Here is a 14,756-nt window from a genome sequence, read left to right as displayed (position 1 = left end):
TGATGTTTTTAATGATTTAGAGATTTACTTATCATTGCTATTGTATGAGAGATAGTATCCTGGTAACTTTTCATGTATTACTTCTAATCTTCAAAACAAGTATTTTAAAGATGAAAAAAACAAATGTTCAGAAAGATTAAATAATTCATCAAGTTTACCTAGCATCTCAGTGGTAGAACTGGAACTCAGATCTTTATGAAACAAAAGAGCTTTGAACATGCAAATATGCAGACATACATAGGGTTAAGCATATGATCTCATTTGCACAAATGATTTTGAAAATTCATAATCATTTGATATTGATGGCGAAATTTTAGGATTAGTGATTGAAAAGATGGTTTCTGAAGAATTCCATCATTAGAAGACAGAAGGCTTTATTAGGACTGAATCATGGCTGGTAATCCTCATTTTTCAATTTAGTCAATAGCTGATAGATCAGAGGAATGGTAGAGGTATTCAGATAGGCATTAAGAAGTCATAAACCATTAACCTTCCATGAATACGGAGCTGGATGATAATGCAATGGGTGAACTTCACCTAAAGGGTGTCGATTAATGGACTGATGTTCATAGGTCAATCTTTTTTGACTTCTCAACTACAAGAATAAGAACATGAAGGATAACTCGGCTAATACTGTGAAGCTGAAATAAAGCTGATATGTGAGATGAATAAATCTAAATAATTTCAAAAAACTGGAATAATGAGCAGAATCTAATGAGATAAAAAAAAAAAAAAAGCTGAAAGGGAAACCCTCAAATACTAATCAGAAGACATAGAACTTTATGATTTTGGGTGAAGAGACTAGGGAATCATTGATGAAGCAACCTTCTAAATAGGATGGTAGGGTGCATGAAGGCAGTGCAGTATCTAGAGAAAGAAGCTCACGGCCCCAATATCCACAGTGAGGGACTCTGAAGAACAGAACACATGCTACTAGGAGTTACCATGGTGTGAATTCCTCAAAAGCATGTATACAATCACAGGATCAATAGTTGAACAAACCAGAAAGCTTAATCCTGGAGAAGACTTTAGAGAGATTGGATGTCTGCCTGCAGACATCCAAAGGGCTAGATTGGAAGAGACATAGAAAAGGTATTTGGCATCAGTGAGTTTGGAGGGTAGAACTAGGAGAAGGAGTCACAGAGGAAAGTCTTTGGCTTGATAGAAGGAAGAACTCCGTAACTTAGCCACAAAAAAATAAACTAGTTCCAAAATGTCGGTCTTTTAACTTGGCCTCTTCCTCAATCAGAGGCAGGATGATGGCCATTCAGAAGGGATGGTGCAGGGGAAATTTTAACATTCAATGGAAGTTTGACCATATGGCTACTAAGATCTGATCTTAACCAGAGATGATAAAATATTCTAAAAATAAAACTATGCATATTAAAATATGTAGATTCTGAACTAAGGAAAAGTATATTTAGGGTAAAAAAGAACAAACTAAGAATATAAAATTCTAAAATAAGTAAGAAACACTAATTTGTTATGTGACTGCAGGCAGGTTTTCTAAACTCTTCTGTTTACTTATCTGACCTATTTCCCAAACTTACTGATGCATCTGAAAACTCATATCTTGGAAAGTGGGTTGGTAGATCTTGGCCAACTGTAATTCTTTCTTTCTTTTTTTTTTTTTTTTTAATTTTCTTGGAAGTTCTAATGTTTAGGCAGTTTCTATAATTCTAGATTTACTTAAAGGGAAGGCCTATTTTGCTTAAGAAATATGTGTGCATAGGTAATGCTTGAAAAAGTTTAATAGTTCTAATCAACCTGTTAATATTTTAGGCTACTGCAGTTTAGTATTTAAACATCATTTCCATGCAGAAAACAAATTCAACCTCAGTACTCTAAGCTCTACTGGCTTAGAACACAAGAGTTTAAAAGATGCCTTCTCTTATTTTGCAATGTTTAATGTAATATATAGATTATTCTAGCATCTTAGCATTTCTTTCTTAGATAACATGTTTTATAAAATAATCTCATATCATTTACATGAGGAATCTAACATGGCCAAATTCATGCAGCAGAATTAAGGGGGTAGAGTAATGAGTCAAAGACATAAAAACCAAACAAGTCCTTTCAAAACCCCCTCAAAAAATTAAGAAATAAAGTCAGTAGAATGCTGCAAACCAAAAGCTAAGTAATGGTTAGCAGAAGCATTTGAAGGATAAAGGGGCTTTCTGCCAAATGCAACCAACAGAGGGAAGTTTGGGGGATATTTTTGAGATGATGGAAATGTTCTAAAATTGAATTTGAGGGTTGCACAACTCTGTACATTTATAAAAAGAAATACATGCATTTGATATTTAAATGGATGAGTTAAATTATACTTCAATAAAGCTCTGTAAATTATACTTCAATAAAGCTTTTTTCTTAAAAAAAATAAAGTATCATGAGTTTCTTTAAAAACAAAAAAGGGACTACAATCATTTTTAAAAGCATGAGACATTTCTTCCTAAACAAATATTTTAAAACTAAACTTCAGAAACTTAGTGTGAAAAAACAAAGAAGATGATGTTTTTCATACATACAGAGGTTTTAGCTTAAAAAAACTTCATTTCCTTCTTAAATTTCCACTTGGGTAGGCAGAGTCTTAGGAAATATAAAAAGAAGACATTCCCTGGTAAAACTTGTTAGAAGCTTACTAGTTCTAGTAAAAAACAGCTTAGAACATAAAAGTTTCTAGCAGCTTGGGACATAAAAGTTTAAGATGTCATCTCTTGCTTTGCAATTTTTAATGTAATATATAGATTATTCGAGTTTTTAGCTTTTATTTCTAGGATGTTTTATACAACAATCTCATATTTCTTACATGAGAAATCTAACATAGCTGAAATCATGGAAACAGAATTATGGTAGTGGGGAGAGTGGGAGGGGCCTGCACAAGTTTCCTTGAGCTAAAGTGGAGCAATTATTGAAGATTTGGAAAAAATAAAGAATTGGTATGAAACACTGACATGGCATATCCAAATCCAAAAGAAGGGACTTTTAAATGTATATCAAAATAATACCAGGTAACATTATTTGCGTTTCCTGAAAGTTAAACTTGGAAAGTCATTCTTCTGAAACAGAAGACTTCATATTCACTGATCTCCTAATAGTGATGATACTATATTCATTGCTATGAAATCTAATGTTAAAACCATTTAACTTGGGTTCTTCAGGTTTGGCAAGTGACTCCATGCTTCTCATTAAAAAAAAAAAAAAAAAAAAGACCACAACTGACAATGAACTGGCCAGTCAGATATGCTGATTTTTAATCTGTGCTTTCTAGAGGATAGAAAAGAGTTTACCCAGAGACATGAGATGGGAGGGAAAGGGAGAGAAAAGGGAAATTGCATGGAAATGAAGGGAGACCCTCATTGCTATACAAAATTACATATAAGAGGTTGTGAGGGGAATGGCAAAATAAACAAGGAGAGAAATGAATTACAGTAGATGGGGTAGAGAGAGAAGATGGGAGGGAAGGGGAGGGGGGATAGTAGGGGATAGGAAAGGTAGCAGAATACAACAATTACTAATAGGGCATTATGTTAAATTGTGGATGTGTAACCGACATGATTCTGCAATCTGCATTTGGGGTAAAATTGGGAGTTCATAACCCACTTCAATCTAATGTATGAAATATGATATGTCAAGAGCTTTGTAATGTTGTGAACAACCAATAAAAAAAAAGAACAAAAAAAAAAAAGAGTTTACCCAATTCTAAATCAGTATTGAAAACAAAGCAAATGAGAACTCTTGGCTCGAGCCAACATGCTTCCAGTGCCTACATACTTCTTTTTAATTAATTTTGACAGGTCAAACATTTTCAAAACTTTTCCATTAGTGGAAGCTAAGAGACTACTTACAGATGCACAAGACTATGAGAAAAAGAAGGTATGTGACCAGTTCCCGTAAAACACTTTTAAGGTATTTCTCTCGGTTAGTGTTGCTTTCCTCCATGAGTCTTGTTCCCCAGAGACCTTTAAAATAATAATGGAAAAAAGAAGATGTCATTTTATTTAAGAAATGTTATGAATGACAAAAGGGAAAAACATGAAATAAATAGTATAATCTGTACGGGGAGTTCTCATTTATAAATATGAACACTTTAGCAATCTCTGAATGTGATTAGGAAGCTGGGGTTAGCAGGAGTAGCTTTTATTTCAGATGCTCTCCTGTTCCCCTGAATGTGCAAAACATGAGGCAACAATCCAATCATCTTCTCAACTCCCAAGACCATTAGCAAATATTTTAGTAAAAATTTAAGACAGGAAATGAGGGTATTTTCAAAGAGGAGATTAAGCAATTGTGCACAACTCACAGCTCTTTCTATTTGAGAAAAAAATACAACCTGGTATCTGACTACTAAACCCAGCTAAGTAGATAAAGGACTGCATTGCTAATGACTTTTAAGGTCACCCCAGTGAAAAGAATTTCTGGTTGGTACATCAATTCAAGTTGGAAACACCCATCAAGCATCTAACGCGCTGGCAGAAAAGCTACTCTGTGCTCATCTTTGTCCTTTAAGAAACTCCATGGTGCCTGATTAGCTTAGCAGATCTTTAAAATGCCAATTAACATATGCTTTTTAAATTAAAAGCAACAGTTCATCCCCTACCCGCCCCACTGAAGAAAAAGTAAAATCAGCAATTATGTTCTACATTTTAGCAGATGGAAAAAGTGTTGGGCTGGCTACGTAAAGATGACATAACCCTCCGTGAGCTTGCTGGAGAGAGTTACCACAGTTTTGGATTCTGCCAGCAGACAGGCATGGTGGCCATCCAAACCCCTGTTAATGAACAGTGTGGTCAAGTCACATTACTAGTTTCTTGGAAGAACCTTAATGTTTTCCAGAAAAGACAAACTTCTCAATCCTTTCTGATGAATTAGGTTGGTTGTTAATAATCCTTACATGTCCCCTCATGCTTTTATTCTACAGACCTTACCTCCTTCAATAATTGAAATTCACATGGCACTTAAACTACAATCAAGCCATTCAGAACAGAGGGAAATTTTGTATAGAATCTTTCACTGTGAAGAAATGACTTCATAATTAGTATTATCTTAGGATAATACATTAGTTGTACTCTTAAATTTGAGTATATGCTTTCCTTTCCCTTCCTTTCTTTCTCCCCAATTTCCTTTAGGAAAATCAGCATCTGAATTGAAAGACACTGTGTTACACATCACAGGTTTTACCACTCTGAAAATGGAGCATAACATATGACCAGGTTTGCTTCTGCCAAGATCTGGTAGTCGTCAGAAATTACTCACTCAAAAGAAATGCAGCAAGCAGAATGTTTGTTCATTGAAACTCTATCATATTAAAGAATTATTACAAATTTAAATGACATGGAAAATTACAACTTGGAATAACAGAAGCAGCCAAGGATTAAGCTCAATAGTCCCGGATACAACCACACCATTTCTTTTGGTAGACTTCTTTTGGAGCCCCAGTCTAAAATAGTCATGTGAGTAAAGAGTGTAGTCTCGGGGCTGGGGATGTGGCTCGAGCGGTAGCGCGCTCGCCTCGCATGCGTGCGGCCAGGGTTCGATCCTCAGCACCACATACCAACAAAGATGTTGTGTCCGCCGAGAACTAAAAAATAAATATTAAAAATTCTCACTCTCTCTCCTCTCTCACTCTTCTCTTTAAAAAAAAAAAAAGACTATAGTCTCCTTGGCATCAGGAAGGGCTGTTACCTTGCCCTACTTGGTCAGGGATTTCATTCTTTCCCATGGTTGACAGATAACCACATGTAAACAATAGGAATCATTCTTAATATTCACAGATGGTGTTGTTGGCCTTTAAATGGAAAAAAAAAAAAAAACAGATTTCTATCAAATTTTATTCAAGCTAAATTTGCAATAACCTATGGCAATTTAATTCTGGCCCTTAAATGAGGCATTTCTAAGAAAGAAACAAGTCCTCTTACTTATATTTTTTATATGATCAATTATTAAGTGTTTTTTACTTTTTCTAGACTATTCTACCTACCTCCTCAAATATTTATGGGTTTTTAACATTTTCATTCCATTTTCCCACTCAGTGTATGTGTGTGTGTGTGTGTGTACATACATATAGGATCTACCTTGAGAGACAAGGACTTATTTACATTCTGATGGGTAAAATAATTGTCCTGCAGTCAACTATTTCTCTTGTTTAATATCACTGATAAAGTAAGAACAGTTAAGTATGTAACTCTTATCCAAAATAGGGGTACTTGAATTGTACGTTCCATAGGTGGCTCAGACTTCTATGGCCCAAAAGATTTTTCTTTTCTTTCTCTAGAAGACTAGTTTTCCTGTCTGGGTTAATTGTATCAAGTCAGAAATAGGCCCTCCTCTTAGCCCTCACATGGAGCTGGTTCCACAGTCCTGACAACCTCTTTCTTCCATCCTCATGTGTCTGGTTGTGGCCTTGGTCACCCCTCCCTATCAGCCTGCTCCTGACCTGGGGTTCAGAACCATCCACCTCACCCCATCCTGTCTTCCAACTGCCTACTGGAAAAAGTTCCAATTCATAATGTTAGCTGCAGGTTTGCTTGGTCCTGCTCCCTCGGTGGTTCCCTTCCTGAATTTCCACCTCATACTTTCAAAATGTAGCTCAAATTTGACCCGCTTCTGGAAGTCTCTGACCTCCTCAGGCAGAACTAACCCCCTCTTCTTTGGGTTCCTTCTATGCCTGGGACCTACTATCACCTCTACTACCCCTACTCAACTCTGACCTTTTAAAAAGTTGGGTCCTGGTGTTATTTTTTCTGTATCCCTAAGACCTACCATAAAAGGGATTCTCAAAATATGACCATTGATTGCATGAATTCTGTTACTAGCATAACCTTAACAATTTCCAAAGGGGAGCAAACTTCCCTCAAAAGAACCCCCCCAGGTAATGAAAATACAAACCCTCATTTGTTCAAAATCATGGTGCAAACAAAAAAGGAAAAGGAAGTGATAAAGTTTGGGTTAAAAATAAGGGAAAGTAACAGTAGCCAAAGGGTGGGGGTTGGAGGGGAACCATGTTTACTAACTAAGGAAAGGATAAACAAAACATGGTACAGACATACAATGGGACACAATTCATTCATAACAAGGAATGAAGGGCCTGCTGCTACATGGATGAACCTTGAGAACATTATGCTAAGTGAAATAAGCCAATGCAAAGGACAAATATTGTTTGATTTCACTTATTATATTAGATAGCCACGGATTGAGAATTTCATAGAGGCAGAAAATAGAATAGAGGCTACCAGAATTTGGAGTAAGCAGGATTAGGGAATCAGTGTTAAATGAATACAAGGGTTCTATGGGATGATGACAAAGTTCTGGAAATAATAAAAGTAAAGTACATTCACTATGTTATGAATTTACTTAAATGCCACAGAATTATACACTCAAAAATGGTTAAAACAGCGGCTGGAGTTGTGGCTCAGTGGCAAAGGGCTTGCCTAGCATGTGTGAGGTACTGCGTTCAATTCTCAGCACCTCATATGAATAAAAAATAAAGGTCCATTAGCAACTACAAATACAAAAATAAAAGAAAATGCCTTAAAAATGGTTAAAACAATATTTTTCTGTTAGATATGCCATTTTTTTTAACAGAAAGGCAGGCTCTCTTACTCTCTAGATCAAGAATTTGGATACGCAAATTTATCTGGAATATTCTAATGAATTCATATTTGTAAGGAGAATGGCTGGTTGAAGTTACGTTCAGGCATTCCAAGGATATACTATAGTGGATAATAACACCTTTGGGGTCCAATGCTTGGAATTAAATCCTGATTCAAGCATTTAATCCTGATTGTGACACTGGGCAAGTGGTCTAACCTCATCTGTAAAATGGTAGTGATGATAGAACTTGCCTCACAGAGTTGTCCTGAGGATAAAATCAAAGTATGTACATAATAAAGAGTTCAACACAGTACCTGGAACACAGTGAAGAATAGATTATTATTATTCAATTTATCAACTTTCAGCAAGGCTTCTCAACCTCTACACTCTTGACATTTGGGGCAGGAGATAATGTACTGTGGTAGGAGCGGGGGACCATATGTGCATTGTAGAATGTATAGTAGGATCTTTGCCCTCTACCCAGAGATACCAGGAGTGCCCCTCACAAACACACACCTCACACCCTGATTTAAAAAAACAAAAATTGTACTGGGAACCGGCCAAAGACCCCTGAAGGACAAAACTGCCCTTGAACCCAGGCTGAAGGTTGAAGGCTTCCAATTTAGAACAATGCACTGCTGTTAATGAAATAAGACTGAATTCTGAAGCCTTAAGAAAATTAGATGAATTCTCATGAAATGCAACAAAGAATGGTGGGTTCCATGTTTATCATTCTGGTTTAGTACCATCAGCTACAGCCAAGTTCAGATCTTTTTTAAGTCTTAATCACTGTGAATATTCTCCCCTAAAGATATCAAATGGAACGGCAGGGAAAATCAAGAGTACAGCACAGTACTCATAAGAGTACAGCAAATGGTATCTTAGGGTGGTTTTGATTTGCATTTCTCTGATTGCTAGAGATGGTGAGCATTTTTTCATGTACTTGTTGATTGATTGTATATCCTCCTCTGAGAAGTGTCTGTTCAGGTCCTTGGCCCATTTGTTGATTGGGTTATTTGTTATCTTATTGTCTAATTTTTTGAGTTCTTTGTATACTCTGGATATTAGGGCTCTATCTGAAGTGTGAGGAGTAAAAATTTGTTCCCAGGATGTAGGCTCCATATTTACCTCTCTTATTGTGTCTCTTGCTGAGAAAAAACTTTTTAGTTTAAGTAAGTCCCATTTGTTGATTCTTGTTATTAACTCTTGTGCTATGGGTGTCCTATTAAGGAATTTGGAGCCCGACCCCACAATATGTAGATCGGAGCCAACTTTTTCTTCTATCAGACGCAGAGTCTCTGATTTGATATCAAGCTCCTTGATCCATTTTGAGTTAACTTTTGTAGATGGCGAGAGAAAGGGATTCAGTTTCATTTTGTTGCATATGGATTTCCAGTTTCTCACTCCAGTAAGATTGGCAGCCATGATGAAGTCAAACAACAACAAGTGCTGGCGAGGATGTGGAGAAAAGGGTACACTTGTATATTGCTGGTGGGACTGCAAATTGGTGCGGCCAATTTGGAAAGCAGTTTGGAGATTCCTGGGAAAGCTGGGAATGGAACCACCATTTGACCCTGCTATTGCCCTTCTCGGACTATTCCCTGAAGACCTTAAAAGAGCATGCTACAGGGATACTGCCACATCAATGTTCATAGCAGCACAATTCACAATAGCTAGACTGTGGAACCAACCCAGATGCCCTTCAATAGATGAATGGATAAAAAAAATGTGGCATCTATACACAATGGAGTACTATGCAGCAATAAAAAATGACAAAATCATAGAATTTGCAGGGAAATGGATGGCACTAGAGCATATTATGCTTAGTGAAGCTAGCCAATCCCTAAAAAACAAATACCAAATGTCTTCTTTGATATAATGAGAGCAACTATGAACAGAGCAGGGAGGAAGAGCAGGAAGAAAAGATTAACATTAAACAGAGACATGAGATGGGAGGGAAAGGGAGAGAAAAGGGAAATTGCATGGAAATGAAGGGAGACCCTCATTGCTATACAAAATTACATATAAGAGGTTGTGAGGGGAATGGCAAAATAAACAAGGAGAGAAATGAATTACAGTAGATGGGGTAGAGAGAGAAGATGGGAGGGGAGGGGAGGGGGGATAGTAGGGGATAGGAAAGGTAGCAGAATACAACAATTACTAATAGGGCATTAAGTAAAATTGTGGATGTGTAACCGACGTGATTCTGCAATCTGCATTTGGGGTAAAATTGGGGGTTCATAACCCACTTCAATCTAATGTATGAAATATGATATGTCAAGAGCTTTGTAATGTTGTGAACAACCAATAAAAAAAATAAAAAAATAAAATGTTAAAAAAAAGAAATAACTTGAAAAAAAAAAGAGTACAGCAAAGTCACTTATCAAATACAAATAGCAGACCAATTTCAATATCAGGGTCTGATTCCTTTAGAAGAGTACACCTAATATTTCACTTGAGCCCTAGCACCAATATAGCAGAGACTGCTAGCTGTCTAACCAAATCCATTTCTTCCCTCTAGACACGTGGCTATTATCATACTTCCCAACCTCTCTTGCTGGTATCCTTTGCTATGTGATTATGAACTTTGCCAATAGAGCGTAAGTGGGGGTTATGGGGACCATTTCCAGGATGAAGCCTTTAAGTCAACAGCAGTGACAAGCCATCTTTATGCTCCTGTCACAAGAACCTGGATATCCAGCTTTGGTCATGGATACCATGAGAGGGCCCTGGCAAAGCCACATGAAAGAAGGAGCCTAAGTCCCTGAATAACCCCATGGAGGAGAGCTGCCACTAACCTGGACACCCTCCTTAGAATGTAATGAGGATAAGAAATCAACTTTAGTTCTTCAGGCCACCAAATGGGAAAAAAGGTGTTTATTCCTTATAGTAACTTAGCTCACCCTGACCAATGTGACTAGTTGAACATTCGTAATGCAAAAATTTGAAATTCAAAATGTTCCAAAATCTGAAACCCTTTGAGGACCACCTTGATCCCTCAAATGGAAAACTCTACTCCTGAATTCATTTGATATATCATAGTTAAAATGCAAGTGCACTAACATATTGTATAAAATTACTTACAGACTATGTGTATAAGGTATATATGGAACATATATGTCATCTTTAGTCTTGGGTTCCTGCCCCAAGATATCTCATTGTATATGTAAATATTTCAAAATCTGAAAAAAAAAAAATCCAGAATCTAAAATACTTCTTGGTCCAAGTATTTCAGATAAGAAATATTTAACATATATTTTTTAATTTCTTAGGAACCAAAATAGCCCAAGAATACATATTTAAAATAACAAGAAAAAACTGACTTTAGCAAGTTGATACAATCATAAATCATTCGACTTTAGAAATTCAGACTATATGATAACTATTGAGTGCCACATTTCACATTTATACTAAGAAAAGTTTTTAAATATATAAATAAAGAGTATAGAAGATTGTTGGGAATCTCTCTTAGTCTGGGGCACTGCCTCTGGTCCACATTTTCAGCACCTTCACTCTGGCTACTTCCTACTTAGTCTCCTCGCTTGGTATCTCCCTTTTCAAGTTCTCCTGAAATACAAGTTCTCCTGCTCTCCAAGCTGCTGACTCCTAGCTCCTATCAGCATGTTCTGCTCCTACTCAGAAACCTTCAGTTGCTTCTTAATATTTAGGAAGACATTCTTAATTCCTTGTTTAGATACAATGTATCCCACAACCAGCTCTCAGCACTTCTTTGCTCACCATCTTCTGCTAGGAAGACAGATCTATCTATTGTCCAAGGAGCAGGAAGGACCATTTGCTGTCCATCTCAGATTCATGTCATTAAACAACAACCAAGTATGCTGAAGCTTGTTTAAAGTCACAAAGGCGGGAGAACTCCAGACAATCTCCTGACCACTCCAAGCTCCAGTAATTTCTCCTACCTTTAAAAATCAAAAAGTTACTTTCTTCTGATCCTGGGGCACTGCTTACATATTACAAAAAAAGATTTCCATCATCCATATCCTGAGAGGGGAAAATAATGGAATCCATTTATGGTTGTTAATTTTGCATTTCTTGGTTCTCTCCATAAGAAAATGGTGATGTACCACTCTGGTTTATTTCCTTTCCTAGCTGCTAGCACATGATTAACTACATACTAGGTGATATTTATCAAGTTGTTTATCTAGTAAGCAACAAGAATGCCAACTATATCTCTCCCTAACAGAAATAAAACAAAATTTAAAACATTTTCTATAATTAATAATTATGCTTGAGTCTCCTCTCCTATAAGTTAGACCATTGATGGATTTTTTCCTTCTTATATTTATCAATTAAATATAACTGATATTACCAAGGAAACAGATGAACAGATTCACAGGGCCTACCATTGGGAAGGGGTGCACAGCCTCCATGTCCTTTCCAGGAACACCACACTCTAGAAGTCCCATGTGTTCAGCTATGGGGAAGTTCCCACTGAAATGGTTTGACTAGTATTCACTGTAATAGCCCTCAAATTTTTCTTCAAAAGAAATAAATGTGTATATATCCTCAAATAAAAATACATATTTCATTTTATTATATTCCATTACTGAGTTTAGTGAAAGGTTGTTTTATTAAATAATCTGAGTTTTAAAAGATCACGTGACTTATTAGTATTTATTAACTTAAAAGAAACTTCTCTCTCACTTCACTGACTTTTTTAAATCACATTTTACATAGTATAAAATAATATCTAATTAATTTTGATATATTTTTGATTCTTAAAAACTATTAGTGCTTTACTAACATGCTCATTTAGGTTATCAAAAAGTATCTTTTGTTCTCCATCATATCCTTAACCAAATACCCTCAATCAAATATCCTGAATCAAATAAACTAGCAAGCACACATGTAAAAGAAACACAATTTATAATATTTATAAAGCACTCACAATATGGCAAAGGCTTCCTTCCCATTTTGGATATCTCATTTAATTCTTCCAACAAATCAGGAAGTACTATGATTATGATTATCTCTTTTCTTTTTTAACAGATGCAAAATTTAAGAGTCAAAGAGGTCAAACTTGTTCAAGGTCATATAGCCAACAAGTAGCAGAACTGGGACTCCAATATAGGCCTGACCTGTCTTAATTACACTGCTATAACAATATCTGTAGTTTTTGTGAACCATTTCCAAAATTGACGGGGAAATGTAGGGAGGGTTTCCAAAAAACTGAGAATGGAAACTTGTAAAGATGGATATTAAAATAATTTGGTGGTAAGAGTCAATGCAAGGCTTTTCCAAGGATGTGTCTTACATAAATTTATAAAACAGGATCTCACTTGCTACTATAAAAATCTGTGTCCTCTTAGTAGGCACCAGATAATTTGAAAACTCCTCTCCTGCCTTTTGAGTGCACCCAAGTCAGACACATTTATCAAGTGGCATCTGAAGATTTCATCATTTTGTTGGAATGCCAAGGAACATTGTTATTTAAAAACACTTTTTTTTTAAAGCAATGTAATCTGTTCTTTGCAACTGTTTTAGAAAAATGACTAGAACTAGAAATGGCCCAAACATCTACTATCATAGACATTATTTTTATTCTATTTATGGTGTTCTCAACAACTCCTCCCCAAATTGTGATACACACATCATCAAAACAACATCGATGACAACCTAATGACACCCCTCCCATAATTTGGATAACACTGTGTTGTTTTCTTTCCAGAACGGAATGGGGGGATAATGGAACATCAACGCCGGAGGAACAGCAGGCAAGGGAGCTAGTTTATTTTGTTCTGGATTTTGTGACATTAAGAAAACATGAAATTGCAACCATCATCAGTTATACTGGAATCTTCACTCCCCCCCCCCTCCGAAAACCCAATTTGTCTTTCACTTGTTCTCACTTGTTTAGGATACGTCTCATGCGGACATATCCTAAAGAGGGAGGAACCCAATAAATTCTGACCAACACCGGCTCAGTGGAATTGCACGAAGGGTACCGGAAATAAAGCAGAATTAGCAGAGGTGGGGAAAGCCCTTCCAAAGGAGGCGGGGACCTAGAGGGGAACGCGAGGTGGAGGCCTGGACATCTATCCGCCAAGGGCGAGAGCTCCGGCCACTAGTGGCAACTCTGGTTTGTGCATCAGCCACTGCGGGTCGCGGTCTTACCTCGCAGCCCTCGAAACAGCCTCTCAGCCCAGGCCACGCGGGGCGGCTGCCCGTCCAGAGGGAGGTGGCGATGCAGTGGGTCCCCGCCGCCGACCGGGCTAGGGCACGGCGGACCCTGGTCCTCTCGTCTGCGCCGCCTCCCGTTCGGGTGGCCAGATCCGTGGTAGCTACTCAGCCCCCGGCCGCGGGCGCCCACAGAGCTCACAGTGGAGGAGACTGCTGACCTCCGGCTGCCCGGGCGCCACTCCACGTCCATCTCCACCACCATTCCCCCTTCTTCCCCTTCCACCTCCTCTTCGTCGTCGTCTTCCTCAGCCTCGAAGCCCGGGTTATCGCGGCTCCACGCCTGCCTGGAGCAGGACGAGAGCGGAGGAGAGGGGGAGGCCGAGGCTCCCGCTGGAGGGTCCCGCGCGGCAGCCTGCCGGATGCGCTCCATCTCGATCTCCAGGCCCCGCTGCTCCCGGAGGCCGCCCGGGGCTGCGAGGCCCGCGCCGCCCGCCATCAGCCGGCCCGGGCCGGGAGCTCGGGGCGGGGGCTGCCGCTTCACGTCCCCGGGCTGCTGCGGCTGGACGCGGCTGGAGTTCACCATCGTGGTCACTGGCGCCCGGCGCGCGGATGCGCTGCGCCGCCCTCGGTGCTGCCCGCCGCAGGAGCCATGTTCTTTTCTTCCCGGGGCCGTCGCCGCCCGCTCCCCGCCCCCGACCGCCCCGCAGTCCCGCGTCCCTCGCCCGCCCCCTCGGCCCGCCTCCCCTAGCCTCGCCTCGCCTTGCCCAGAAGCCGTGGCGCGCTGCTTGGGGAGGCGCAAGGAGATTTCCCCCACGGCTTTCCCCCACGGCCAGCGCGCGCCCTGCTGAGCCCCGGCCCGCGTTCCAAGTGGAGTCGTAGCTGGCGCCCCGGCGGGCGCCCACGTTCCATTCGGGTAAAGGCTCAGTAAGGGAGGGAGTAGCTGATCCGCCCGACTGCGGGGAGACCTCCAAATAATGGTGCTGTTTAACTGCTAGCCACTATTGCCTTGATTTATCGAAGCG

At 39.1% G+C, this 14,756-nt stretch overlaps 1 protein-coding gene across 2 annotated transcripts in view; it reads right to left on the bottom strand.

The window, feature by feature from the left end:
- PKD2 (polycystin 2, transient receptor potential cation channel) overlaps positions 1 to 14,529 on the bottom strand; it is a 61,480-nt gene extending 46,951 nt beyond the window's left edge. Inside the window, exons 1-2 of one of the 2 annotated variants that reach the window (XM_081304269.1) lie at positions 13,729 to 14,527; positions 3,849 to 3,962 (exon numbers count right to left, since the gene is read on the bottom strand). In XM_081304269.1, coding sequence (XP_081160395.1) covers positions 3,849 to 3,962; positions 13,729 to 14,317 — 703 coding nt within the window. In that variant the 5' untranslated portion in view covers positions 14,318 to 14,527. Of the gene's footprint in view, positions 1 to 3,848; positions 3,963 to 13,728 lie in introns of both variants that reach the window. The other variant, XM_081304270.1, reaches the window with a different exon arrangement.
- Between the last annotated feature and the right edge of the window lie 227 nt (positions 14,530 to 14,756).

This window comes from Spermophilus citellus (genome assembly GCF_964194105.1).
Source record: "Spermophilus citellus genome assembly, chromosome: 8".
NCBI classification, from domain to species: Eukaryota; Metazoa; Chordata; class Mammalia; order Rodentia; family Sciuridae; genus Spermophilus; species Spermophilus citellus.
Note: the sequence above shows the minus strand (reverse complement) of the source record. Positions and strands in the feature narration are given on the sequence as shown.